The sequence below is a fragment of the Coregonus clupeaformis genome, chromosome 31 (assembly GCF_020615455.1).
Source record: "Coregonus clupeaformis isolate EN_2021a chromosome 31, ASM2061545v1, whole genome shotgun sequence".
In the NCBI taxonomy this organism is placed as follows: Eukaryota; Metazoa; Chordata; class Actinopteri; order Salmoniformes; family Salmonidae; genus Coregonus; species Coregonus clupeaformis.
The window spans coordinates 37,058,709-37,085,562 of NC_059222.1; the positions used below are offsets into that span (position 1 = coordinate 37,058,709).

The 26,854-nt window shown below is 40.8% G+C and overlaps 1 protein-coding gene across 1 annotated transcript; it reads right to left on the reverse strand.

The window, feature by feature from the left end:
* Window positions 1-3,978: 3,978 nt before the first annotated feature.
* Window positions 3,979-22,654, reverse strand: LOC121548089 (orexin receptor type 2-like). Its single transcript, XM_041859475.2, has 7 exons — window positions 22,438-22,654; window positions 20,321-20,499; window positions 14,967-15,210; window positions 7,057-7,172; window positions 6,577-6,797; window positions 5,703-5,824; window positions 3,979-5,306 (listed from the first exon to the last, which is right to left on the reverse strand). The coding sequence occupies exons 1-7, from the start codon at window positions 22,652-22,654 to the stop codon at window positions 5,137-5,139; spliced, it is 1,269 nt and encodes a 422-aa protein (XP_041715409.1). The 3' UTR covers window positions 3,979-5,136.
* Window positions 22,655-26,854: the final 4,200 nt, after the last annotated feature.

The window sequence follows — 26,854 nt, forward strand, 5'->3', positions numbered from 1 at the left end:
TTAAAAGTTGGGTAAAAAAAAGAAAAGAAATGCCCTTAGATTGATGACTTTTTGCAAATCCAATCAGTTTTCCGCGTTGATTCAGCATCATCACATCGGGCCCCGTGTAGCTCAGTTGGTAGAGCATGGCGCTTGCAACGCCAGAGTTGTGGGTTCGAATCCCACGGGGGGGCAGTATGAAAAAAAAAGAATGTATGCACTCACTAACTGTAAGTCGCTCTGGATAAGAGCGTCTGCTAAATGTAAAATTATATAGATTTTTTTTTTCGTTGAAATGACGTGGAAACATAGTTGATTAAACCAGTTTTTGCCCAGTGGGTAGATTGTGTAGCATTATTTCAAGCAAGTTTACCGTAGGCTGCCAATTCACTAATTTATTTGGCAAATGCAAATACTAAACATATGGATATTATCATACCTCTATTTAACTTGACCACTTTTGCTACTTACTCTACATTGGGGAGCTACAGTCTATCTTTATAGGTCAGGTATCACAGTAGTAGTAAAGGAAATTCACCTGCTTGAGGCTCAGTAAAAAGAAGCTAAACATACCCCAAATCACCGGTAGACTTTAAATACTCACCAATTACCATCGCGGTTTTCACACCTGTCGTTCGCTGCATGGTAACACCTTCCCTTTCGGTTGGTACCTCTTCAAGTGGACAGCTCCGATCTTTGCAGCTGCGATTACCCCAGTGCGTACCAATCGCTATGACGTCAGTTGAAAGGTAACCAGACTTGCAGGTGGGATCTAGGCTAAGTACTTACACCTCTGAGGTTATGGTTAGTTAAACAGATAAGTGAATTAAAGTTTAAGGTCCAGCTGATTGCACAGATCATACTTCATGCTCATAAAGTAAACATTTCGTGCCCTTGTTATTCATGCAGCACTGGGTTATCAAATGAAATAACTTGGTAACTTGTATCTTGAATCTTTAGGGAGTACTGAAATTTCATTCTAATGTAAGATGTTAAAAGTTGTCAAACTCATGGTGACTGACAGTCAATGAAATATGTTTAGGACAGGGTGGAATACATACACCACTAATTAATTAGTTGTATAACAAAACACATCGCATTGTCTCCAGGTTGCTTTCATCAATGTTATGATTAGTGGATAAGGACAGTGGTGGTCAGTAAGAGGTGGGTATATTCAGCCATTTAAATAATAGCCTATACAACCTGGTTAGTCAATCATGGTCAAGTTTATCCTTAACCACAGGAGGCTGGTGCCACCTTAATTGGGGAGGATGGGCTCATGGTAATGACTGGAGCGGAATCAGTGGAATGGTATCAAATACACCAAACATATGATTTCTAGGTGTTTGATGCCGTTCCGGACATTATTATGAACCGTTCTCCCCTCAGCAGCCTCCTGTGTACTTAAAAAAATATATATATATATTTCACCTTTATTTAACCAGGTAAGCCAGTTGAGAACAAGTTCTCATTTACAACTGTGACCTGGCCAAGATAAAGCAAAGCAGTGCGATAAAAACAACAACACAGAGTTACATATGGGGTAAAACAAAACATAAAGTCAAAAATACAACAGAAAATGATATATACAGTGTGTGCAAATGTAGCAAGTTATGGAGGTAAGGCAATAAATAGGCTATAGTGCAAAATAATTACAATTAGTATTAACATTGGAATGATAGATGTGCAAGAGATGATGTGCAAATAGAGATACTGGGGTGCAAATGAGCAAAATAAATAACAATATAGGGATGAGGTAGTTGGGTGGGCTAATTTCAGATGGGCTGTGTACAGGTGCAGTGATCGGTAAGGTGCTCTGACAACTGATGCTTCAAGTTAGTGAGGGAGATAAGAGTCTCCAGCTTCAGAGATTTGTTTACTTAACCAATGTATTTCTCCTTTTTAGGTTCATACAGTTTCATGTTTATTTACGTGCAAATATTATGGAATAACACACAATACAATACGAATAACACAAATTATATTCATTATCATGAATAGCAACATCGATAACATCATGAATAACAACACACTGTGAGTTATTGTTTTACTCAGGATTCCCCTGGAATGCTGTGGCCTATCAAATTGTATCTCAAACATTTTGCCCCTATAGAGTAGGCCCTCTCCATAAATACCAGACCTGGGTTCAAATAAATGTGTATTTGATTTTGTATTATTTAAAAACTTATTTTCTGTGTATTTGAGTATTTTCAAATACATTCCTATAAATAGCCTAATATAAAAATATATATTTTTAAACGTATTTCCAAAAACATTATTTCAAATACCAAACAGACCTGGGTTCAAATGCATAGGAGTTTTTATCTGTATTTAAAAGTGTATTTCCAAATACATTCCAATATACTTGTGTTTTCAAATAAAATATGAAAATACTTACTTCCAAATGTCTTTGAAAGTAATTGAAATACCCTATAAAGTATTTGAACCCAGGTCTGATGAATACAAGGTCAATGTTGATACAGTGAGGGAAACAAGTATTTGATCCCCTGCTGATTTTGTACGTTTGCCCACTGACAAAGAAATGATCAGTCTATAATTTTAATGGTAGGTTTATTTGAACAGTGCGAGACAGAATAACAACAACAAAATCCAGAAAACCGCATGTAAAAAATGTTATAAATTGATTTGCATTTTAATGAGGGAAATAAGTATTTGACCCCCTCTCAATCAGAAAGATTTCTGGCTCCCAGGTGTCTTTTATACAGGTAACGAGCTGAGATTAGGAGCACACTCTTAAAGGGAGTGCTCCTAATCTCAGCTTGTTACCTGTATAAAAGACACCTGTCCACAGAAGCAATCAATCAATCAGATTCCAAACTCTCCACCATGGCCAAGACCAAAGAGCTCTCCAAGGATGTCAGGGACAAGATTGTAGACCTACACAAGGCTGGAATAGGGCTACAAGACCATCACCAAGCAGCTTGGTGAGAAGGTGACAACAGTTGGTGCGATTATTCGCAAATGGAAGAAACACAAAAGAACTGTCAATCTCCCTCGGCCTGGGAATCCATGCAAGATCTCACCTCATGGAGTTGCAATGATCATGAGAACGGTAAGGAATCAGCCCAGAACTACACGGGAGGATCTTGTCAATGATCTCAAGGCAGCTGGGACCATAGTCACCAAGAAAACAATTGGTAACACACTACGCCATGGAGGACTGAAATCCTGCAGTGCCCGCAAGGTCCCCCTGCGCAAGAAAGCACATATACAGGCCCCCGTCTGAAGTTTGCCAATTAACATCTGAATGATTCAGAGGAGAACTGGGTGAAAGTGTTGTGGTCAGATGAGACCAAAATGGAGCTCTTTGGCATCAACTCAACTCGCCGTGTTTGGAGGAGGAATGCTGCCTATGACCCCAAGAACACCATCCCCACCGTCAAACATGGAGGTGGAAACATTATGCTTTGGGGGTGTTTTTCTGCTAAGGGGACAGGACAACTTCACCACATGTACCGTCAAATCTTGTGTAAGAACCTCCTTCCCTCAGCTAGGGCATTGAAAATGGGTATTCCAGCATGACAATGACCCAAAACACACGGCCAAGGCAACAAAGGAGTGGCTCAAGAAGAAGCACATTAAGGTCCTGGAGTGGCCTAGCCAGTCTCCAGACCTTAATCCCATAGAAAATATGTGGAGGGAGCTGAAGGTTCGTGTTGCCAAACGTCAGGCTCGAAACCTTAATGACTTGGAGAAGATCTGCAAAGAGGAGTGGGACAAAATCCCTCCTGAGATGTGTGCAAACCTGGTGGCCAACTACAAGAAACGTCTGACCTCTGTGATAGCCAACAAGGGTTTTGCCACCAAGCACTAAGTCATGTTTTGCATAGGGGTCAAATACTTATTTCCCTCATTAAAATGCAAATCAATTCATAACATTTTTGACATGCGTTTTTCTGGATTTTGTTGTTGTTATTCTGTCTCTCACTGTTCAAATAAACCTACCATTAAAATGATAGACTGATCAGGTCTTTGTCAGTGGGCAAACGTACAAAATCAGCAGGGGATCAAATACTTACTGTACATACTATGTTGTTTTACAAGAAGCACAACAAACAATGATAAATGTTTAAAATGTTTACCTTCAAACAGATCAAAAACAACAAACACTTACATGAACACATACATTTCTAGGGGAAACTGCTTAACATACTATTTGAAAATTACATGACATGATAAGAAACACCAATAAGAAATCATCACAACAAGCACCTGAGAAGAACTCACAAACAAAAGCAATTGTAGAAACTGCTTTTCAAGGGTTCACATGAAATAAGACGTCGTAAAAAAAAACGATCAGAATTCAATGTCTTGTAGGGTTATTTACTTCTGATTGGTTGTTGTTTGATCCAGCAGTGAATTAGAAACAAAGCCGTCTTTATGATATAAGGTTGTGAGAATTTAACATTCCACCTTGTCATGAAAACCTCTGTAGATGTATTCCTCCATGGAGGTTTTCTAACTTTGGCTGGATTGTCAATGTACAATACCACGTCTGTAAACATATAACCAGATATTACACATAGAATAGGAAGAAATAACAATAATAAACAGCATCCACAACAACAACAATAATACAAATATTAATAATAACAATAATTATTATTATGATAAGTGAAGTCATCATAAGTAAACATCACAAATACACATGTAGTACACTGATGTGGCTAGTTAACGAGTAAACTGTTCTTTTGTACTCCATCTTCGGATTTAAGAAGCTTTGATAATAACCGTTGATAGGGTTTAATCTTTGTGCATTGTGATTCATCCTTCAGTCTGTTCTTTCTGGTGAGGTGTACAACACCATGGGGGGCTCCTTCCTGCCTCTGGTGGGATGAGAATCAAAGACTGGAGCCGATATGACTGTTATCCGTCTGTAACAGACATGACTCATTCAAATCACTTCTCTTCCCCTGGGGAGGGATTTGCTTTCACACAGGGTGGTGGATATTGAGTGCTTTCAGTCCATTCGGAGTACGTGGTCTCATTCAAGATGTCTGTTATGAAAAGGTTGACGTTACAATGTGTATGAATTCTAATTGTGATCTTTGTACATATCATGGCGACAGTGAATGCCAGTGTGTCCTGGGTGGCATGGTGCAATTATAAGAACTCCCAGCATGCCCCAGCATAGGATTAAACCACATGGTCAGATATCCGTGAGACATTGTCCATGTTGTTGACTTGAGTGGACAAGGATTTACGGCTGTCAGTGTTTATTATTTTCCGTATGCCCGCTGTTTGGTTCTGGCATCGGCCAAAAGAGTGACAGGAAAATGCTGCTTTGAATTCCGCTCGAAACTTCCCTGTGGAAAAAAGCTAAACTTCGTTAAACACATAACATTTTAGTAATTTAGCAGATGCTCTTATCCAGAGCGACTTACAAGAGCAATTAGGGCTAAGGGCCTTGTTCAAGGGCACATTGGCAGATTTTTCCTAGTCTGCTTGGGGATTTGAACCACCAACCTTTCGGTTACTGACCCAACACTCTAAACCGCTAATCAAGCCTCAAATGAAAGGGGAATTCTGTTGAAATTCTACCACTTCAGTATTATGTTTCTTTACCATTAACATTGACTGAACAAGTTATGCTGCACATCAAATCCCTCTTCCAAAGTGCCACTAAGTGTGTTGTGATGTACCGTACTGTCCAGCAGATGGGGCAATAAAATCATGAACTAAATATATTGAGATAAACTCACCACTTAAAAAGTTATAGATGATTGGATTTGCAGCACTGTTGGCATATATCAGCCAATGTGAGAACGTGAACCAGGCGTACACAGTCTCTCTGCTGTTTGTGTACTTAAACGTCCCAAATACTCTGCAATGACAAGGTGACATCAGTGAGACCTCGTCAGTAATGACACCAAGTGTGTTGAAGCTGTAAATGGAGCTGTAGCTTATTGACAGGTGTTTGCAAGTGTACACATATTTACTAGATGGAGGGAGGGGGGAGGGGGGATATTAAAGAGATAGTTTACCTAATTCTATGAATAACTAGCAATTAATATATCGTTGCTGTCTGATGAAAACCTCGTAACTAAATGTTTTGCCAATTTGTATTATTGTTTTACATTTAATGAAAGCAGTAACTCCCCTCAATGTACTCTGAACATTTCATGACTCTAGGACCAAGAAAATATATTATTTAGTTTCATAATTCTATATTAATATGAAATTATGGTATTTTTTCCCAAATTCCTGAAAAGTTTCTGTTTTGGAGAAAATTGGTTTTCATCAGACGGCGATGATGTACACCCTGAGAGACAGACATCCCAGATATGTTGTCTTACCACGTTGATGGAGCAGAACAAATCTCATCTACGTATGCTAATTTAATGCTTACAGATTACTCAATTCTCAGTATGTGATCACCTTTTTCTGTAAACACAATGTTTACCAGGGACTACTGTGAATGACAACTGTTATTGGAGTCAAATGACTCATTTCCAAACGTAAACGGCTGACTCCTACAAACTACTGACTCCGTGAAACATCTCTACGTTGAATCCTAGAGTGAATTGGCTATTGATCCTGATGACAGAGAGACAGAGCACCCAAAGAGGCTGCTACCTTTTCATGATGTTGAGGACGCTGATGGGCAGGTAGCAGAGGGCAAAGACGAAGAGCACCACCATCAGCATGCGGGCGGTCTTCCTGCGGGCCCGGACCTGTTTGATCTCAGCGGACACTGTGCTGGTCCGGACCCTGGCTGACTCCCCAGGACCTGGGGGATAAGCGGAACACTGGAGGGACGTCCGCTTCCTCTGCAGCACAGATGACGTCCCAGGAATCTGTTTAAAGAACCCACAGCCGATCACACTGTGGTCTTTGAACAGCTTTTGCTTGTCCGACTCATTAAAACTCAAAACATTAAAAAAGCTCAATGGAATGGATCTGAACAGTGGAGTGCATATTCTGAGAGTGCATTGTCAAATAATTGCAAGGATAATGGACACTGATAACTTGGTGACTGCATGATCAATCAACAAACAGCCAGATTGCTAAGAAACAGTGCAAATGTTGTCTGTTATTGTTCAAACATTTACATACCTGTTGACACCACAGTTTATGACATATCTGGGTGTATGCCAGAACCATCAGACAGAGGGGAGCGAGGTATGTGGCGATGAAGAAACAGGTGTGATAGATCCTGGGGTAGACATCAGCTATTGGGAGAATGAAATATGACTTAGCTAAATTATTGTGACATAGATGTAAATTAGAGGCGCTACCCTTACAGAAAAACCACATGATTTCACATGAAATGTTCCATGTTATGTCACGTGAAAACATGTTTTTGTAACACTTCACATGTGATCACATGTTTTCAGGTGTAGTTTAATGTTATCACATGTTGATTTACATGTTGTCACATTAACTTCACATAAGATCACGTGATCACATGATTTTGGAATACTTCAGGTGTTCACATGTGAGATTCATGTGGTTTTTTCGTAAGGGTACTGTAGGAATTGTGGTGGTAATTGGTAAAACGCAAAGGGCAAACAAACATGGCTACATTGATATACATATTTATCAGTAACATGCATGAGCTTGTAGTTACTGTGCAGGAATCTAAATTGAGTGGCAAGACAGAACTGATTTTTTTTTAAAAAGGGAATCATCAGATTGTGCTGAAATATGGTTCCTATTAAAGAAAGGTTCAGCTGAACAAATACAACATTCTACACTTTACGAAATAACAATTGAATAAGTAGGCAGGTTTCCATTGACCCAGGTTTATTCCACAAAATCAATGTCACAAAAGAAAACATTACGACATGTGTAATGTAAACGGCAGTTATAGGCGAAATGTTTTAAAAATCTACTACATTATTTATTAGAAAAACACCGTTTCCATCATAATTTGTAGCAATAAAAAAAGTTTGACAATAGAAAAATCCGCCCCTGTTGAACATACAAAAATGTAGTAAATGATAAAAATGCAGTAGATGTTCTACATCTACTACATTTTTATATGTTCAACAGGGTCGGATTTTTCTTTTGTCAAACATTTTTTTATTGCTACAAATTATGATGGAAACTGTGTTTTTCGAATAAATAATGATTGCCGAATAATTTTGAAGGTACGCTGGGCATGTGATGTCATCACATAACTATAAAGCTCTACTCCACATTTATCCTTAATCTAAATGACTACTGCTTGCTAAATCTTTTTTTTTTTTTCAACTATAAAAATAATGTTTCTTAGCAGGACAAGACTTGTCCTGACTATCAAGAATGAATTAACTGCTTCACCTTGCTTTTCTGGTTGGCTGGATGCAAGTTCCACGATCCAATTATTTCAGGTCTACAGGAGTGCACGTTTAACCATGGCACGGTTGGGCGATACGTCGGCACATGAGAATTATTAGAATGTTGCAAATATTAGTCAATACTTGTTGACATGAAACAGATAGGTGTGAGTGGGCCAGTGACGGTCAGTGCCGTTTACGATTTTTTTTATTTATGAGCATGACCTTATTTCTATATGACTCTCATTCATATTCCATTCACCCAGTTCAATGTAACATCGATAGGTTTAGGCTACTACATGATACTCGAATTTTCCCTATACCCATCATGAGGTTGCTATAACCTAGCCTATGAATGAAAGTTTACAAATGTATTCGCACACAGGTCGAGAGGAAGATTTGAGATGACAGACAGTGACCCATGGACAGACATTGACACATTCAATACCGCCTTGCACATTCTTGCCTGCATCTATCTTATCTAGGGTGTAATCATTAGTCCAACAGTTGCAAACAAGTGTTTCTATTGGACAAATTCAGGTATTTTTATCCCTGTTTCGTTTGCTTCCGTTTAAGAAACGGTTTTCAACAGAATTGTTGGAATGAATACACCCCATATCACGCATAAACACAGTTCACTTTTATAGCAGCCACGTTGTATTCCTTCTCGCCTCTATGCACTCACCTCCTCTCACCTTTTCCCTTCGTTCGTGGACTTCAATGAACAACACATCAGCTGTATGTGACCAGGCGAAAAAAACGTTCCAAGCCAAACCCTGTCATAAGCGCTACATCGTTATCCTCATATTAGCTAAAGTAATGTCCTAGTCAACATAGCTAATAGAACTAATGTGTTAAAAAACAATGTGTTTTAATCAATTATTTGTAGTATTGTAATATAGTTTTATCTAAAAAGGATAACTTTTTCAATGTTACATTTTTTTTATTTTTCTGAAATTCACTGAGGAGGATTGTCCTCCCCTTCCTCCTCTGAGGAGGCTCCAGTGGAGCGGGCATACCATTTTATTAATGCACTCTACCCTACATGGAATGAGTTTGACACCCCTGCATTAGACAAACTGCTGAGCAATAATTGCATCCTGGCAATGGAACTGACCCCATACGACTTAAAAGATAACTTTGGCATTTCAGAGATTTGAGTCATGAGTAATGCCGCGTTCACGTGCTAGTCAGAACTAAAAAACTCGGAAATGTCCGACTTGCTAACTGGTTGTAGTTATATACGTGTCGTGTTCAACCAGTTAGCAAGTCTGACATTTCCGAGTTCTGACTAGCACGTGAACGCGGCATCAGTCTGAGACGAAGGTACTGTACATACACTACATGGCCAAAAGTATGTTGACACCTGCTCGTCGAACATCTCATTCTAAAATCATGGGCATTAATATATAGTTGGTCCCCCCTTTCTGCTATCACACTCTTCTGGGAAGGCTTTCCACTAGATGTTGGAACATTGCAGCAGGGACTTGCTTCCATTCAGCCACAAGTGCATTAGTGAGGTCGGGCACTGATGTTGGGCGATTAGGCCTGGCTCGCAGCCGGCGTTCCAATTCATCCCAAAGCTGTTTATTTGGGGTTGAGGGCAGGGCTCTGTGAAGGCCAGTCAAGTTCTTCAACACCGATCTCGACAAAACATTGCACCTCGCTTAGTGCATGGGGGTATCATCATGTTGAAAAAGGAAAGTGCCACAAAGTTGGAAGCACAGAATCGCCTAGAATGTCATTGTATGCTGTAGCGTTAAGGTTTCCCTCCACTGGAACTAAGGGGCCTAGCCCAGACCATTATTCCTCCTCCCCTAACTTTACAGTTGGCACTATGCATTCAGGCAGGTAGCGTTCTCCTGGCATCCGCCAAACCCAGATTCGTCCTCCGTCGGACTGCCAAATGGTGAAGCGTGATTAATCACTCCAGAGAACATGTTTCCACTGCTCCAGAGTCCAATGGCGGTGAGCTTTACACCATTCCAGCCGACGCTTAGCATTGCGCATGGTGATCTTAGGCCTGTGTGCAGCCGCTCGTCCATGGAAACCCATTTCATGAAGCTCCCAACGAACAGTTCTTGTGCTGACGTTGCTTGCAGAGGCAGTTTGGAGTGAGTGTTGCAACCAAAGACAGACGATGTGTACACACTATGCTTTTCAGCATTCGGCCGTCCCGTTCTGTGAGCTTGTGTGGCCTACCACTTCGCGGCTGAGCCGTTGTTGCTCCTAGACGTTTTCACTTCACAATAACAGAATTTACAGCTGACCGGGGAAGCTCTAGCAGGGGAGCAATTTGACGAACTGACTTGTTGGAAAGCTGGCATCCTATGACAGTGCCACGTTGAAAGTCACTGAGCTCTTCAGTAAGGCCATTCTACTGCCAATGTTTGTCTATGGAGATTGCATGGCTGTGTCCTCGTTTTTATACAGCTGTCATCAGCAGGTGTAAATAGCCGAATCCACTAATTTGAAGGGGTGTCCACATAGCGTATGTAGGATCTTAATTTGAGCCAGTTAGCGACAGCACGAAAATAATCCTGCAGCAAACAGGAAAAGTAAACTATTATATGGATTTTATACCATAGCATTGTTGAATACTCGTTTCTGATTGGCTTGAAGGGCATTCTAGAGCATACATTATTTCCCTATAACACACAGTATATCCGCATGTTAGAATTTAATGTTAATAGTTAATTCTTACATGTTCTATGTTTGACCTGCTCTTGAAAGCAAAAGTCGAATTGAAAACATTATTGACATTGGTGAATTCCATTTTCATAACAGCAAGCTAGGACTGATGGTTTGATTAGCTAAACTAGCAAGTCTGTTTGTTTGGTTTCCAATGGCAACTACTGTAGCTATCTAGTAAACTTGCTAGCTACTTCAGTGGATGTTGAACACATTTCTTACGGCAAATGAACACATTTCTAGTGGCAAATGTGTTAAATTATAGTCATGGTATACTGTAAAAGGGACAATCAACTTGGGGCTCTATGCGTTCTCTGGAAAATATTGGAACTCCATGTAAGGTCAGTTCCACTCTGCTAGCGCGTCGTGGAACACACCTTCCACGTCAATCATTATTTTCCTTAGAACGCATTGCCCCTCGTTGATTATCCCTTACATAATCAATGGACATAAAAAAAAAATCACATACACTACAAGTTTTAAATGTCCTGCATCAAATTAAGATCCTACAGTAAATTAAGATCCTACATCGGTAGATATCAACCTTTAAAGTTGAGAGTTTGCATGAGGACAAATTCCTGCAAAGGTTTTCCACACTAAAACGAATTTGAGAGATGGAGTACTTTGATCTCGCTCATTCAATCGATAGCCTTGACACATTCATTTATTTTCTATCTAAACAATTGTGCTGCCAATAGTTGAAAGGTTTTCTGTGTGCGAGTATTTGTCTATAGCAATCAAGAGGCATCCAAGCCTCTTTTATCAGATGACCTGCAAAGTCATCCCTCGATGCTTTCCAAGTCTTTTTCAACTGTCTGACCGTGAATCATTCAGCAGGACAGATAAATGGGAGGCTGGTGAGGGGAGGACAGCTCATAATAATGGATGGAATGGAAAACCAGGTGTTTGATAACTTTCCATTAATTCCGTTCCAGCAATTACTATGAGCCCGTCCTCCCCATTTAAAGTGCCACCATCCACCACTGCCCTAATCATACAGTCTGGTTAGATAGTAGTTTTTCCTATCAAAGGAAGACAGTGACTTGTTTTCAATATCGTGTCATCATGGATGTTGCATTTATATTATTCATTGAGTAGAATTCAAAAGGTACCCACCCATGTAGAAAAATATGTAGGAGGCTGGATAGAACACTCAACCATGTAGAAATAACTTGCAAGAGGCCCAAATAGAAACATATTTTTGCTCTGTAATTACATGCTTGACAGTAGATGATGGTAGAAACCTATGCTTTCTGTTTGCACTTTTTTGCCACTTGCATTTGCACCTTTTTGTGTTCACTGTCAAGAATGTAATTAAAACACCAATATTATTTTATATCTGACTCCTGCATGTTTTTTTCTGCATGGTTTGAGTGTGAGTACCTTTTGAATTCTACTTAGTTATCCCCGTACTTAGTATATGATTAGAATACTATACAGCAGCTAAGATAATGTAACCAAATCTTATTTTTTTATCTAATTGAATTCTTCCTAGAAATTAAGTGAATTAAGGACATTGTCACAGCAACTCATTTGGACACTGGTCTCACACAAGTTCAGAATCCCTTAAAGGAAAATTCCACCCCAAAACGAGCTTTTGGTATTTGTTTCATTAGTCCATTGTTGATTTAGTCCCAAAATGTTTTGCATGTCAGCAATCAGGTTTTCAAGATGAATAACTTTCAAAATGCAGAAATACAGCTGGTACAGTGGCTTGCGAAAATATTCACCCCCCTTGGCATTTTTCCTATTTTGTTGCCTTACAACCTGGAATTAAAATTGATTTTTGGGGGGTTTGTATCATTTGATTTACACAACATGTCTACCACACTGAAGATGCAAAATATTTTTTATTGTGAAACAAATAAGAAATAAGACAAAAAAACTTGAGCGTGCATAACTATTCACCCCCCCAAAGTCAATACTTTGTAGAGCCACCTTTTGCAGCAATTACAGCTGCAAGTCTCTTGGGGTATGTCTCTATAAGCTTGGCACATCTAGCGACTGGGATTTTGCCCATTCTTCAAGGCAAAACTGTTCCAACTCCTTCAAGTTGGATGGGTTCCGCTGGTGTACAGCAATCTTTAAGTCATACCACATATTCTCAATTGGATTGAGGTCTGGGCTTTCACTAGGCCATTCTAAGACATTTAAATTTTTCCCCTTAAGTATGCTTAGGGTCATTGTCCTGCTGGAAGGTGAACCTCCGTCGCAGTCTCAAATCTCTGGAAGACGGAAACAGGTTTCCCTCAAGAATATTCCCTGTATTGAGCGCCGTTCATCATTCCTTCAATTCTGACCAGTTCCCCAGTCCCTGCCGATGAAAAACATTCCCACAGCATAGGATGGTGTTCTCGGGGTGTTGAGAGGTGTTGGGTTTGCACCAGACATAGCGTTTTCCTTGATGGCCAAAAAGCTCAATTTTAGTCTCAACTGACCAGAGTACCTTCTTCCATATGTTTGGGGAGTCTCCCACATGCCTTATGGCGAACACCAAACGTGTTTGCTTATTTTTTTCTTTAAGCAATGGCTTTTTTTCTGGCCACTCTTCCGTAAAGCCCAGCTCTGTGGAGTGTACGGCTTAAAGTGGTCCTATGGACAGATACTCCAATCTCCGCTGTGGAGCTTTGCAGCTCCTTCAGGGTTATCTTTGGTCTCTTTGTTGTCTCTCTGATTAATGCCCTCCTTGCCTGGTCCATGAGTTTTGGTGGGCGGCACTCTCTTGGCAGGGTTGTTGTGGTGCCATATTCTTTCAATTTTTTTATAATGGATTTAATGGTGCTCCGTGGGATGTTCAAAGTTTCTGATATTTTTTTATAACCCAACCCTGATCTGTACTTCTCCACAACTTTGTCGATGATCTGTTTGGAGAGCTCCTTGGTCTTCACGGTGCCGCTTGCTTGGTGGTGCCCCTTGCTTAGTGGTGTTGCAGACTCTGGGGCCTTTCAGAACAGGTGTATATATACTGAGATCATGTGACAGATCATGTGACACTTAGATTGCACACAGGTGGACTTTATTTAACTAATTATGTGATATCTGAAGGTAATCGGTTGCACCAGATCTTATTTTAGGGGCTTCATAGCAAAGGGGATGAATACATATGCACGCAACACTTTTCCGTTATTTTTTTCATTTCACTTCACCAATTTGAAGTGAAATAGGAAAAACGCGAAGGGGGATAAATACTTTTGCAAGGCACTGTATGATGCATTTTGCATCACATGATGCTGCGCTTTTCTGTATTTTGAAAGTCTAAACATTTTGGGACTATATGAACAATGGACTAATGAAACAAATACCAATAGATAGTATTTGGGTGGAATTTTCCTTTAAGAGTGATGGCGACGCAGGAGACACTATGAATGTTATTTTCTAATGCTCCTATGGAATATTGATTCCATCAGAAAATAACCAGCACATTTGTGGAGCTGCTCTAGTGTTTATAAATGATAAACTGGGTGGTTCTAGCCCTGAATGCTGATTGGCTGAAAGCTGTGGTATATCAGACCGTATACCACGGGTATGACAAAAAAAATCATTTTCACTGTTCTAATTACGTTGATAACCAGTTTACAATAGCAATAAGGCACCTCGGGGGTTTGTGGTAAATGGACACTATACCACGGCTAAGGGCTGTATCCTGGCACTCCACGTTGCGTCGTCCGAAAGAACAGCCCTTAGCCGTGGTATATTGGTCGTATACCACACCCCCTCAGGACTTATTGCTTAATTATTCCCCATCTGACAACAGCTCTGGAGGTTTCGTCACAATAACTGAAATATGCCGGTTGCCTTTGGTCAAGACCTTGGTTCAAATAGTGAGTGTTTGCTAGAGACTGCCTGGAATTCTAAATGGGCACGCTTTATATTTTTGGGACTACTCCAGTGGAGTACTCAATTCAGGCAAGCTCAATCAAGTAGAAGTATTAGAAGTTGGTCTGGGCTGGGGTTACAGTCCCTTGGCGAGGTCCTGTGGCATTGAGAGGAGGGAGTTTGTGGATGCCTGCCTACCTCCCCAGTGCTCATCACACACAGTGAAAAGGCTGGTTTTGTTGGTGAGCTCAGGGAGCAGGCTGCTGCACTCCATCACGATGGCCTGAGGGATCATGATGACACAGGAAACCAACCAGATGAGGATGATACTCTTGCGGGCGCGCCTGGCCGTGCTTTTGAACATCAGCGGGTGGCAGATTGCGTACCAGCGGTCGAGAGCGATGCAGCTCAGAGTCAAGACTGACACAGATACGGAGATTGTCTGGGAGATTGAAAAAGAGGATGTGCAGTTAATTAAAGCACAAAGTGAACCAGGGCAAAAAGTACTAGACTTAATATATACCTACAGAGAGAAAATCAGTGATTTCCCTTGGACAAACAAAGGACGTCTGACTGCTGACATTTTCACAGGATTCTACATGTAGAATCGGCTTGCACTCGGTTTGAAAATTACGGGCGGCACTCCATTCAGAGGTGCTAAGTACTCTCAGCCGGCAAATGGTACTGGTGTGTCTGTGTCTTTATTAGAAGCGCAGAGATAATCAACTGTCAGGGATTAGTATTATATATAGTATATATGATGAAGTCTGACTAACTACCATAACCAAAGGATGATTACAATATAAACATTTATATGATGAATCTGAGTTTACACAATACAGACAAATTCTAGCAACAAAAAAAGAAAATGGCATTACTGTTGATATGGCTGAGATGGGGAAATACTGTCAAAGTATGGGGGCCCTAGTCTATATTCAACAGGTCTACTATATTCCCTAAATAGTCAACATTCTCAGCATTAATAACAATCTTGTTTTCTTTAAGTGTAAACTGATGATACATAAATAATACATTTCCTATGAATAGATAGATGTTTCCAGGAAATTAAAAGTAGCTGTAATATGAAACACCTATGATGATTATGGCTGGCACAATTACCGTATAACCGTATTGTCGTATAACCGACGGTTATGGATGAAGACTGTCATGAAAATAAAATAACCGTCAAAACCGTTATTTTTTGTGGTTTTTATTTGGAGCATACAGCTAATTTATGACGGGACGGCCGGGCATTCCTGCGGTTGAGTTTGTTTCTACAGTATTGACGCAATAATTTCGCTGGTAATTTAGAATGTTCATTCAAATGATGTGGCTCATGCAATCAAATGAATTTTTTGTAATGTCAGTTGAGTTGAATCAACAAATCACAGCACATATTCAGTGGTAGTCACTAGTTAGCACAGCCACAAAGTCCTAAACCCCGCCTATTTCTACAATTTATCTTCTTAAAATGTGATTTTACATTTTAGCATGCTCTTATCCAGAGCGACCTACAGTAGTGAGGGCATACAATCTCGTACTGGCCCTCATGGGAATTGAACCCACATCTCTGGGTTTACAAGCACCATGCTCTACCAATTGAGCCACCCACTTGAAACCTAACCCTAACCACACTGCTAACCTTATGCCTAACCCTAACCTTAAATGAAGACCAACGCAATGGCCGCCAGTCCACCCATTATGCCACCATTGTCTTGAATGGGGATGCCCGTTCCATTCATTGTATTTCTATGGCAGCACATGCAAAGAGGAGCGGAGAGGAGAACATTTGCATCTTTAAAAATAAAACGTTTTTGGTTTGTTGTTTTTTGCTATTCAAACGGTTGTTACGTGACCGCGGTCATTTGGCAGACCAATAACCGTCATCCAAAATTCCATGAACCTCACAGCCCTAAATGAGCATTGTTACTCATCACAGTGATATGAACCTACCAGCCATTTTCTGCTATCCTTATAAGTTCCTCTGTTGGTTTAGAGTGGCAGGAATTATTATGATTATAGGCTTATATTAATCATAACACTTTCTAGAGATAATTTGGCAACTTCATTTATTTATTTATATGAATAAAAAGATAAGCATCACAAATCTGGAAATTATCCCGAGTGGCGCAGTGGTCTAAGGCACTGCATTGCAGTGCTAGCTGTGCCACTAGAGATCCTGGTTCGAATCCAGGCTCTGTCGTAGCCGGCCACGACCGGGAGACCCATGGGGTGGCGCACAATTGGCCCAGCGTCGTCCAGGGTAGGGGAGGGAATGGCCGGCAGGGATGTAGCTCAGTTGGTAGAGCATGGCGTTTGCAACGCCAGGGTTGTGGGTTTGATTCCCACGGGGGGCCAGTATGACAAATGTATGCACTCACTAACTGTAAGTCGCTCTGGATAAGAGCGTCTGCTAAATGACTAAAATGTATATGGGGCTGGTGTATTCTTTCCAGTCGTTTTAGATTGTGTCATATAGCTGGATCTATAAAACAGACAGCCTGGGCCTTTTACATTTTGCAGACGCTCTTATCCAGAGCAACTGCATACATTTTAATACTTAATTCGTACTGGTCCCCCGTGGGAATCAAACCCACAACCCTGGCACCATAAGTGCCATGCTCCACCTACTGAGCAACACAGGACTTTTCTTGATATTAGACTACTTTTGATGTCTTAAAACTTCTGGCACACTTTTATCTTGAAGCGTTATGTTCCTTTAATGTCTGCAGCCATCACTCAAATATCAATTAGAGACCGTAGACAGTAGAGGAGCTGTAAGAATTACAATTGGGTCCATCTGACTGACAATGGGGGACATTTTCAGCTCTCTCATTAACATCCTTTAGCAAATGGACACATCAAATTGGCCCTACAGCTATTCCAATTTACCTCAGCCATGCTTCACACAGCCATTAGGATAGGCAAGATGTACACACAGTGCTGTAGTAAATATTGGAGTAACTAATGAAATGTCAATTAAGTTTGTGCAGCATTTACATATGACCTTCCTTTGGAGAGTACCTATGTCATACTGCAAGAAGGCCAGGGGAGAAAACCAATTTAATATTCTGCTTCTGCAGCTCATCAGGTAAATGTTTTATAAATGGTTTTAATTTAGCTCTTGATGGGGTGAGAGACCACCAGCTGCCTCTCCTCTGTTGGAAAATTATAGTCCTCTCAACTCTGTCTTTCAGACAGACATGAATGATAACGGAGTAATTCAGACCAGGACGTTATTGATAGGACTCCAGGCATTTGTCTGTGGGTTTTGGATACAGTCCTGTGTTAAGGCCTCCCAAGTGGTGCAGTGGTCTAAGGCACTGCATTTCAGTGCTAGAGGCATCACTACAGACCCTGGTTCGATCCCGGGCTGTATCACAACCGGCCGTGATCGGGAGTCACATTGGGCGGCGCACAATTGGCTCAGCATCGTTAGGGGAGGTTTTGGCAGGGGTAGGCAGTCATTGTAAATAAGAATTTGTTCTTAACTGACTTGCCTAGTTAAAGAAAGGAAATCCAAAGATTAACTAACCTGATAAACCCTTTTTTCAATCTCCTGACCATATTTTTCAACAGGCAGCATTGCAAAAATGTAATTACACTATGTACTATATTTGTCCCAGCATGAATGCAAAATAATATGAGTCAGACATGGATTGAGAGGCTCCCTTTAAATAATTTCAATGTTATTTTCACAACGGTTAGGCAAGAGGTTTTTTCAATAGGCAAATTGCATTGAAAATGTATGCCCCCATTAAACTTGAAAATAACTGGAGACAGGTTGTTTTGTTTGTCATATCCTCGGACTAGCCAGAATCCGACATTCATTCATTTCTTCTCTGTATTCGGAACGGTGCTGTGCCAGAATGTGGACAGCCAGTGCCCGGAGCGGTAAATGGCTTGGAAAATGTACCTCAATCCAGGGATGGAATATGTCGCTGTACTCCTAATTATCCTGAAATTACGAATGGAGAATCGAGAAGATTGGAAAACTGCTAGTTTTTTATTAAACTGCATGCTAGGCTAGCTAATGCTATAGCAGCCAATTGGATTCCTTGAAAATGCATTGGGGTGAGTAGTTAACAGAAGTGTTGTGGAATCCAATGGGTTGCTTTCATAGCCATGGAAAGTAGGGGTGCTGAGGGTGCTGCAGTACCCACTGAAAAATCTATACAAAATAAAAATAATTAACAAAAGATTCTCACAAAATAGTGAACTGGGCCTTTACTAGTCCTGTATTAGCGGACTGATATAGCTGTCTGTAGCACTGGCAAAAAAAGTATAATCAACCCCCAGCATGCTGACGAAAATGGCAGTTTAATAAAAAAAAGTATTTCAAATCTTGATGTATCATTTTGGAAAATTTGATAATTAGGTGAACAGCACCTTGAGGTACGTTTTCTGTGCCATATCTCGCGTCCGCTCCGCGGTGTCCTCATCATGGCAGCCTGCCGTTCAGACCTTACCGGGAAGATGTAATTACAGTGACCGCAAGGTCTGAATCTTTAGGCTAATCCTCTGGTATACAGTATGGCTGTGGATTCTGCCCCATTTGGCTGAATGTTCCATCACACTGGATCAAAAGAGAATTATGATGTTGATCCATAGAAGACTGAGCCCACAGCAGTTGAGGTGGGAAAGCAAAATACTTTCCTGTGGCACAAGGATCACCATGGGGTCCCTTCAAAGGTGTTTTAAAGAATAGCGTTTAGTACCCTGGAGTTACATACCAACTATCAAGCTTGAAGTGGCAAGCGGTACCGGTACTGGAGCGCCAAGTCTGGGACCAAAAGGCTCCTAAACAGCTTCTACCCCCAAGCCATAAGACTGCTGAACAGTTAATCAGATGGCTACCCGGACTGTTTACATTGACCCCCTTTTTGTTTCTTACATTTCTATTTTCTTTGCACTGTCTCTATGCACACACACACACACACACCTGTAGCTCAGTTGGTAGAGCATGATGCTTGCAACGCCAGGGTTGTGGGTTCAATTCCCACGGGGGGCCAGTATGACAAATGTATGCACTCACTAGCTGTAAGTGGCTCTGGATAAGAGCGTCTGCTAAATGACTTAAATGTAAATATTGACGCCACACCCTTCATACGCTTCTGCCACTCTTATCTATCCTGCTTGCCTAGTCACTTTTACCCATACCTACATATTACCTCAACTACCTCGTACCCCAGCACATTGACTCGGTACTGGTACTCCTTGTAAATAGCCTCGTTATTGTTATTTTATTGTGTTACTATTTCCTTTTATTTTGCTACTCTTTTCTTACTTTTTAACTCTGCATTGTTGGGAAAGGGCTCGTGACTAAGCATTTCATAGTAAAGTCTACACCTTTCGCAGTCTGATGTTACTCAGTTGGTAAAGCATGGAGCTTGCAACACCAGGGTTGCAGGTTTGATTCCCACAGGGGACCGGTATGAAAATGTATACAGTTGCTCTGGATAAGAGCGTATACTAAATGATAAATGTATTCGGCACGTGACAAAGTTAAAGTTGGGAAATGTGAAAATAAAAACCTTGAAACATCCTCTTACCTGTAAGTAAGGTAGTATTTTACAAAGAGTGTTTCCAAAGAACCATGTTTCTGTAATGTCCACCACAAGACTTGCCGGGAGACAGGTGATGGTGACCAGGACATCAGCAAAGGAGAGATTCACAATGAAACAGTTGGTCACTGTGCGCATGTGATGGTTTTTCCACACTGCAAAACAAACTGACAACAAGACACAACCAAGAACTGCTGCTGTTAGGAATACATGGAGACATCAATGACATTGATTGTTCTGAATCAAATGCAATACAACACACAGCACACACCTGAATAACAGCACCTGAATAACAGCTATCAATTGCATAATCAATATGAATTCATTTCAAATTAACCTGTTGTTGTCACGATCGTTTACAGACGGGACGGAGCAAGGCGCAGCGTGATATGCATACATGTTTATTTATATTGAATGACCACAACAAATGCAACATGCAGTCCAAGGTAGACAAACACCATACCTCACACAGAGCAAGATCCCACAACCCACTAGTGCCAATAGGCTGCCTAAATATTGTCCCCAATCAGAGACAACGAGCGACAGCTGCCTCTGATTGGGAACCACACCGGCCAACATAGATCTATACCTACTAGATCTAAACATAGAAAATACAACATAGAAAATCACAACAAGGAATATACACACCCTGACTCAACATATAAGCGTCCTCTGAGTCAGGGCGTGACAGTTGTCCTGTTATGTCTCTTACATTTCCCTTGGTGATTATGAAAAGGGCAGTCAAATAACAATGTATAATAGTGACGAATTTAATCTACAATAAGCCTACATCTGTGATAAGACTGTCATAAACACATTTCTAATTTACTCCAAAATAATGTGGAAGGTAAAAATAATGGATATGAATACAGTCAACATAGCCTCTTTTCAGTATCCACAGGGTATGACATCAGGACAGGTTTACAACTCAGGAGAGTTAGACATATTGAACAGATTTCTCGTTTTCAAAGGTTCCCCAGTCTGCAGTGAACCATTCCATCTCCAACCCTGCTCTTCAAGAAGCACAGAACGCTCTTCCTGCCTTAAAGACACAATGTACCTTTACTACAGACACGTATTATAATTGGCAAATAAACCAGTCTCATTCACAAACAGATCATGAAGAATTAGTAAAATCGTGCCCTAAACTTCGGGTAAAGAGAAAAATGCCGTTCCTATCAACACAAGCGAACAGCACTGCCATGGTAACAAAAGAAACTGCACACTGAGAAAATGAGACGCACTTGTAGGCTACTTGAAAACATTGTTAAACGATGCCCGTATTGTCAGCACATAAAAAATGATTTAGAAGAAATGTAGACACTTAATTAAGACCATTAACAAGAATTAGATTAGCCAATAATCTCATAATAGCAGTTATCCAGGGCTAGATTCAATTGGATTCAAACATGCCATGTTTAAGCAGTATCTTAAATGTCTTGATAAGATACTGCCCAAGAATCTTATTCTGAAAACTGGAAGCATCTACTTAATGCAGTAAACTTTATTTATTCTACAGGCATCTTATTATGAACTAGAAGCATAGGCCTAATAGAGATGCTCCAAAAATATGTTCTTTCCAATTTCTAATATGCCCTCACCTATATTAGTATTATTAACACCCAAAACGGAAAAATACCGTTTAAAGAGAATGCTTTGTACACCACTTTGATTCTGGTTTATCACTTTACAGATCGCGTGGCTTATCATTTTAGCTGTCGCGTGTCACATGCACATACGAATACGACAGATGCCCATGCATGTCCGCGCTCCGGATAAGGTCTTTATTTTACGCTTCCCAAATACATTCGATTGTCAATAAACTCATGTTTTATTCATAGACGGTAGTCTACTGATACTGCATTAGTGAACACCAAATTAATATCTTAATAATAATAATAATAATAATAATCATATATATATGGATAGCCTACAATCGACTCACCGGTAGCCTAACTTCTATGAAAGTACCATTATGTTCAATGAAGCCCAGATAGCTTTGCGGACTTGATCTAATGCCATGCACTTTAAAATTAGGATGACATTTTAGAAATTATCCTGGCTCAATTAATCCAGCCTGCGACAAAACCTTTAACAAAACTTACCTAATGTGTTTCCAATGAGAGAAACGAAAAAAACAAGTATGTATCCTGCAATAAGAACCCATTCATACTGCTTGGGATGCAAATATTCCCTCCAGATATACTTCAGAAGTTCATCATCCTCATCGATGCTAGAGTATGGGTGTAATTCCGTGGTGCAAAGCTCATGTGAAGGGGCTGAACATTCTCCACAATCCGAATTCACTGTGATCCCCGACATCCTTCAAGATTTGGAAGTGTTTAGGGTCTTTTTAGTGTCCATTCAGCGCGCCTGGAACGAGCAACAGACTACCGGGTTTAGTGTCTGCTAAAATGGTTATGCACCAGATCTGAATCACTTGGGCATTATCAAGGTGACTGAAGGACCCATCTCTCCAAGGCAGGGAGCATGCAAGGCAAGGAACAAATCAGAAAATTCCTTGTTGACAAAAAAAGAGGGGGAAGGGTTAATACCCCAAATACCAGAAGCCCTGTCATAAAACGCAAATGATAGCATGAGGAATTGAAGAGACCAGATTGGATGACTTAATCAAATAACATTATTTTTAATAGAAAGATGTGATATATAAATGTATAACAATTAACTGAAAAAGGTCTCAGTGGGGGGATCCTGATGGTTACCTTATTGAACCAAAATAAGACCAGAGTTGAAGTCAGGTCTTTGTCTTGGAAAAAAACAAGAAAAAGTCAGCAGGAAGCAGAAGTGGACATTGGATTTGAATGATACGATTTTATCACATTTGTATGTACACCAATATTAAGACTAGCGCAGGGGTACACCAGACCAACTGAGCTAATTGATCAGTTCAGTGATAGAAATTCAACACACTGGTCTTCCAGGTTGGTTAAAACAAAAACATGAAGTGCCTGCGGCCCTCCAGGAGTAGGGTTGCCTACCCCTGGACTAGTGGTTCCCTACACAGATGAATCACTGGCATGCAACAGCATATTGACGGCATTGTCTGACTGCATGTTGTTTCTGGTTGGAGGGGGGGTCCCTGTAGCTCAGTTGGTAGAGCATGGCGCTTGCAACGCCAGGGTTGTGGGTTCGTTTCCCAAGGGGGGCCAGAATGAAAATGTATGCACTCACTAACTAAGTCGCTCTGGATAAGAGCGTCTGCTAAATGACTAACATGTAAATAGTAAAATGTATTGACAGATAATGGACCAGGACAGAGTTTGGGAAACCCTGGGCTAGCTGTTGATTGGGGTCACATACCCAAGTGGTTTGACATTGGTTTGGCGCCTATCATTAAACTTGTCCATAGCCTCATGCACTCCTCCATGTTTACTGGGGGTGAGGGAATGGCACTCCCTCTTAAAAGCCTCTGAGCATATCAATTTGATGCTGAGGTGCTCTAAAGGAAGAGCATCCTCTGCTGAAAACTGTGTCTCTCTGTTTTCACACAGACAAGTATAGTTTGTGTGTGAGTTCAACCCAGTATCACAGATTATTGTGAAATAGACACAACTACGTTATGAAGAAAGAAAGAAAAATGATACACAAGAAAAGTGTACTTTTTCTTGTGCCTGTCACAAATTTCCAATAAGTAATTCCTGTTTATTTCACAATAAACTGTGATAGTGTTGATGAGTTCAGGTGGGCCTTCGCACTTCAGCAAACAAAAGAAAAGGAGGGTTCTTTACAACAATGACAACTAGAAAAGGACATTTCAGTAGAAACTTTGTGTGCTTGCTTAGCTGTCCGAAAGTATTATTATTAAATGGTAGTGGAAGAAGTTTACACAGTGAAATAGTTCGCCCTGTATCTTCGAGATATCTTTCAGTAAAACCAATGCCTTTAAATGCTTACAGTTTTAAAAGTATAGTCTTTGCCTCCTTCGATTTGCTGAGGGAAACCTATAATCTTCCCTGAAGTAATTTTTTCAGATAAAGATTAGAGACTATGTTAGAAAACATCTTCCTACATTTGGAAATGCTAAACCTTCCATGTTTTACAGATGCATCAACATTTGTCCCACCTCAGGCAAACTGATATCTCGTCTATAAGACGCTTTTCAATCTGTTAGCACACCCTCTACAGATGCCATTAAGGCAAAATGTGAGGACGAGCTAGGGACTGACATTTCTGTAGCAGACTGGGAAGATAGCTTGGAGTATATCCACACCTGCTCCATTAACTCCAGACATTGTCTCATACAATTCAAGATATTACACAGATTACACTATTCCAAAACTAAGCTGCATAGGATATTTCCTGAGTGTGATAAATGTCATGCTGTGGAGGGTACACTACTCCACTGCTTTGCCCTATGCTCTAACCTGCATGGTTATTGGTGTGGAATCTTTAGGATCCTCTGGGAAATTCTGGAGACTTTAATTGACCCAGACCCGCTTCTGATCATACTGGGAGTCTCAGAAACCCTAAACAGATTAACCAACCCCCCAAAACAACTAATCTCTTACAGTCTCATTTTGGCAAAAAATTAATCTTGTTGTTTTGGGAAAATAAGGAAGTTCCCTCTACCAAATTATGGCTCAGTGATTTGGCAAACACTCTACACTTTTTATCAAATCTGGCAACCACTCCTCTCTTATTTGGACCATTCGGCGCTGTGAATTTGTAAATGTCAATGCACTCTCACTGCTGATCTTTCCATGGGGGGTCTGGGTCTTTTTATATCTGTCTGCTCTTTTATGTTTATCAACTGACTGGCTTTCTTGATGGCTATCATGCAATCTGGTTTCCGCTCAGGTTATGGATGTGTCACTGCAACCTTAAAGGTCCTAAATGATGTCACCGTTGCCCTTGATTCTAAGCAATGTTGTGCTGCTATTTTTATTGACTTGGCCAAAGCTTTTGATACTGTAGACCATTCCATTCTTGTGGGCCGGCTAAGGAATATTGGTGTCTCTGAGGGTTCTTTGCCTGGTTTGCTAACTACCTCTCTCAAAGAGTGCAGTATATAAAGTCAGAACTTGATATGCAGATTATACAGTCTTTAACTCAGCTGGCCACTCCCCGGATTTTGTGTTAAACGCTCTACAACAAAGCTTTCTTAGTGTCCAACAAGCTTTCTCTGCCCTTAACCTTGTTCTGAACACCTCCAAAACAAAGGTTATGTGGTTTGATAAGAATAATGCCCCTCTCCACACCGGTGTGATTACTACCTCTGAGGGTTTAGAGCTTGAGGTAGTCACCTCATACAAGTACTTGGGAGTATGGCCAGACGGTACACTGTCCTTCTCTCAGCACATATCAATGCTACAGGCTAAGGTCAATCTAGACTTGGTTTCCTCTATCGTAATCGCTCCTCTGTCACCCCAGCTGCTAAACTAACCCTGATTCAGATGACCATCCTACCCATGCTACATTACAGAGACGTAATTTATAGATCGGCAGGTAAGGGTGCTCTCTAGCGTCTAGATGTTGTTTACCATTCGGCCATCAGATTTGCCACCAATGCTCCTTAAAGGACACATCACTGACTGCACTCTATACTCCTCTGTAAACTGGTCATCTCTGTATACCCATCGCAAGACCCACTGGTTGATGCTTACTTATAAAACCCTCTTAGACCTCACTCCCCCCTATCTGAGATACCTACTGCAGCCCTCATCCTCCACATACAACACCCGTTCTGCCAGTCACATTCTGTTAAAGGTCCCCAAAGCACACACATACCTGGGTCACTCCTCTTTTCAGTTCGCTGTAGCTAGCGACTGGAACGAGCTGCAAAAAACACTCAAAATTGACAGTTTTAACTCCATCTCTTCATTCAAAGACTCAATCAGTCAGACAGTTGTGGCTGCTTCGCGTGATGTATTGTTGTCTCTACCTTCTTGCCTTTGTGCTATAGCCTGTGCCCAATAATGTTTCTACCATGTTTTGTGCTGCTACCATGTTGGCCTGCTGCCATGTTGTGTTGCTATCATGTTGTTGTCATGTGGTGTTGCTGCCATGCTATGTTGTTGTCGTAGGTCTCTCTTTATGTAGTGTTGTGGTGTCTCTCTTGTCGTGATGTGTGTTTTGTCCTATAGTCAGTAGTTTTTGTGGTCAGTAGTTGTGGTCAGTATTTGTGGTCAGTAGTTGTGGTCAGTAGTTGTGTGGTTGTGGTCAGTAGTTGTGGTCACTAGTTGTGGTCAGTAATTGTGTGGTTGTGGTCAGTAATTGTGGTCAGTAGTTGTGGTCATTAGTTGTGGTCAGTAGGTTTTGTGGTCAATAGTTGTGGTCAGTAGTTTTAGTCAGTAGTTTTTGTGGTCAGTAGTTGTGGCTAGTAATTGTGGTCAGTAGTTGTGTGGTTATGTTACAAGTTCTTTGGGCCCTACAGTATGGACATGGTCAGTAGTTGTGGTCAGTAGTTGTGTGGTTGTGGTCAGTAGGCATGGTCAGTAGTTGTGGTCAGTAGTTGTGTGGTTGTGGTCAGTAGGCATGGTCAGTAGTTGTGGTCAGTAGTTG

Excerpts from the sequence above, each read along its gene's own strand:
- LOC121548089 (XM_041859475.2), bottom strand. The coding sequence starts at position 22,654 with ATGTCGGGGATCACAGTGAATTCGGATTGTGGAGAATGTTCAGCCCCT. Across the intron at positions 6,798-7,056 it reads ATAAACTGTGGTGTCAACAG|ATTCCTGGGACGTCATCTGT; the intron begins GTATGTAAATGT and ends TTCTTTAAACAG. Across the intron at positions 5,307-5,702 it reads CATCTATAACTTTTTAAGTG|GGAAGTTTCGAGCGGAATTC; the intron begins GTGAGTTTATCT and ends TTTTTTCCACAG.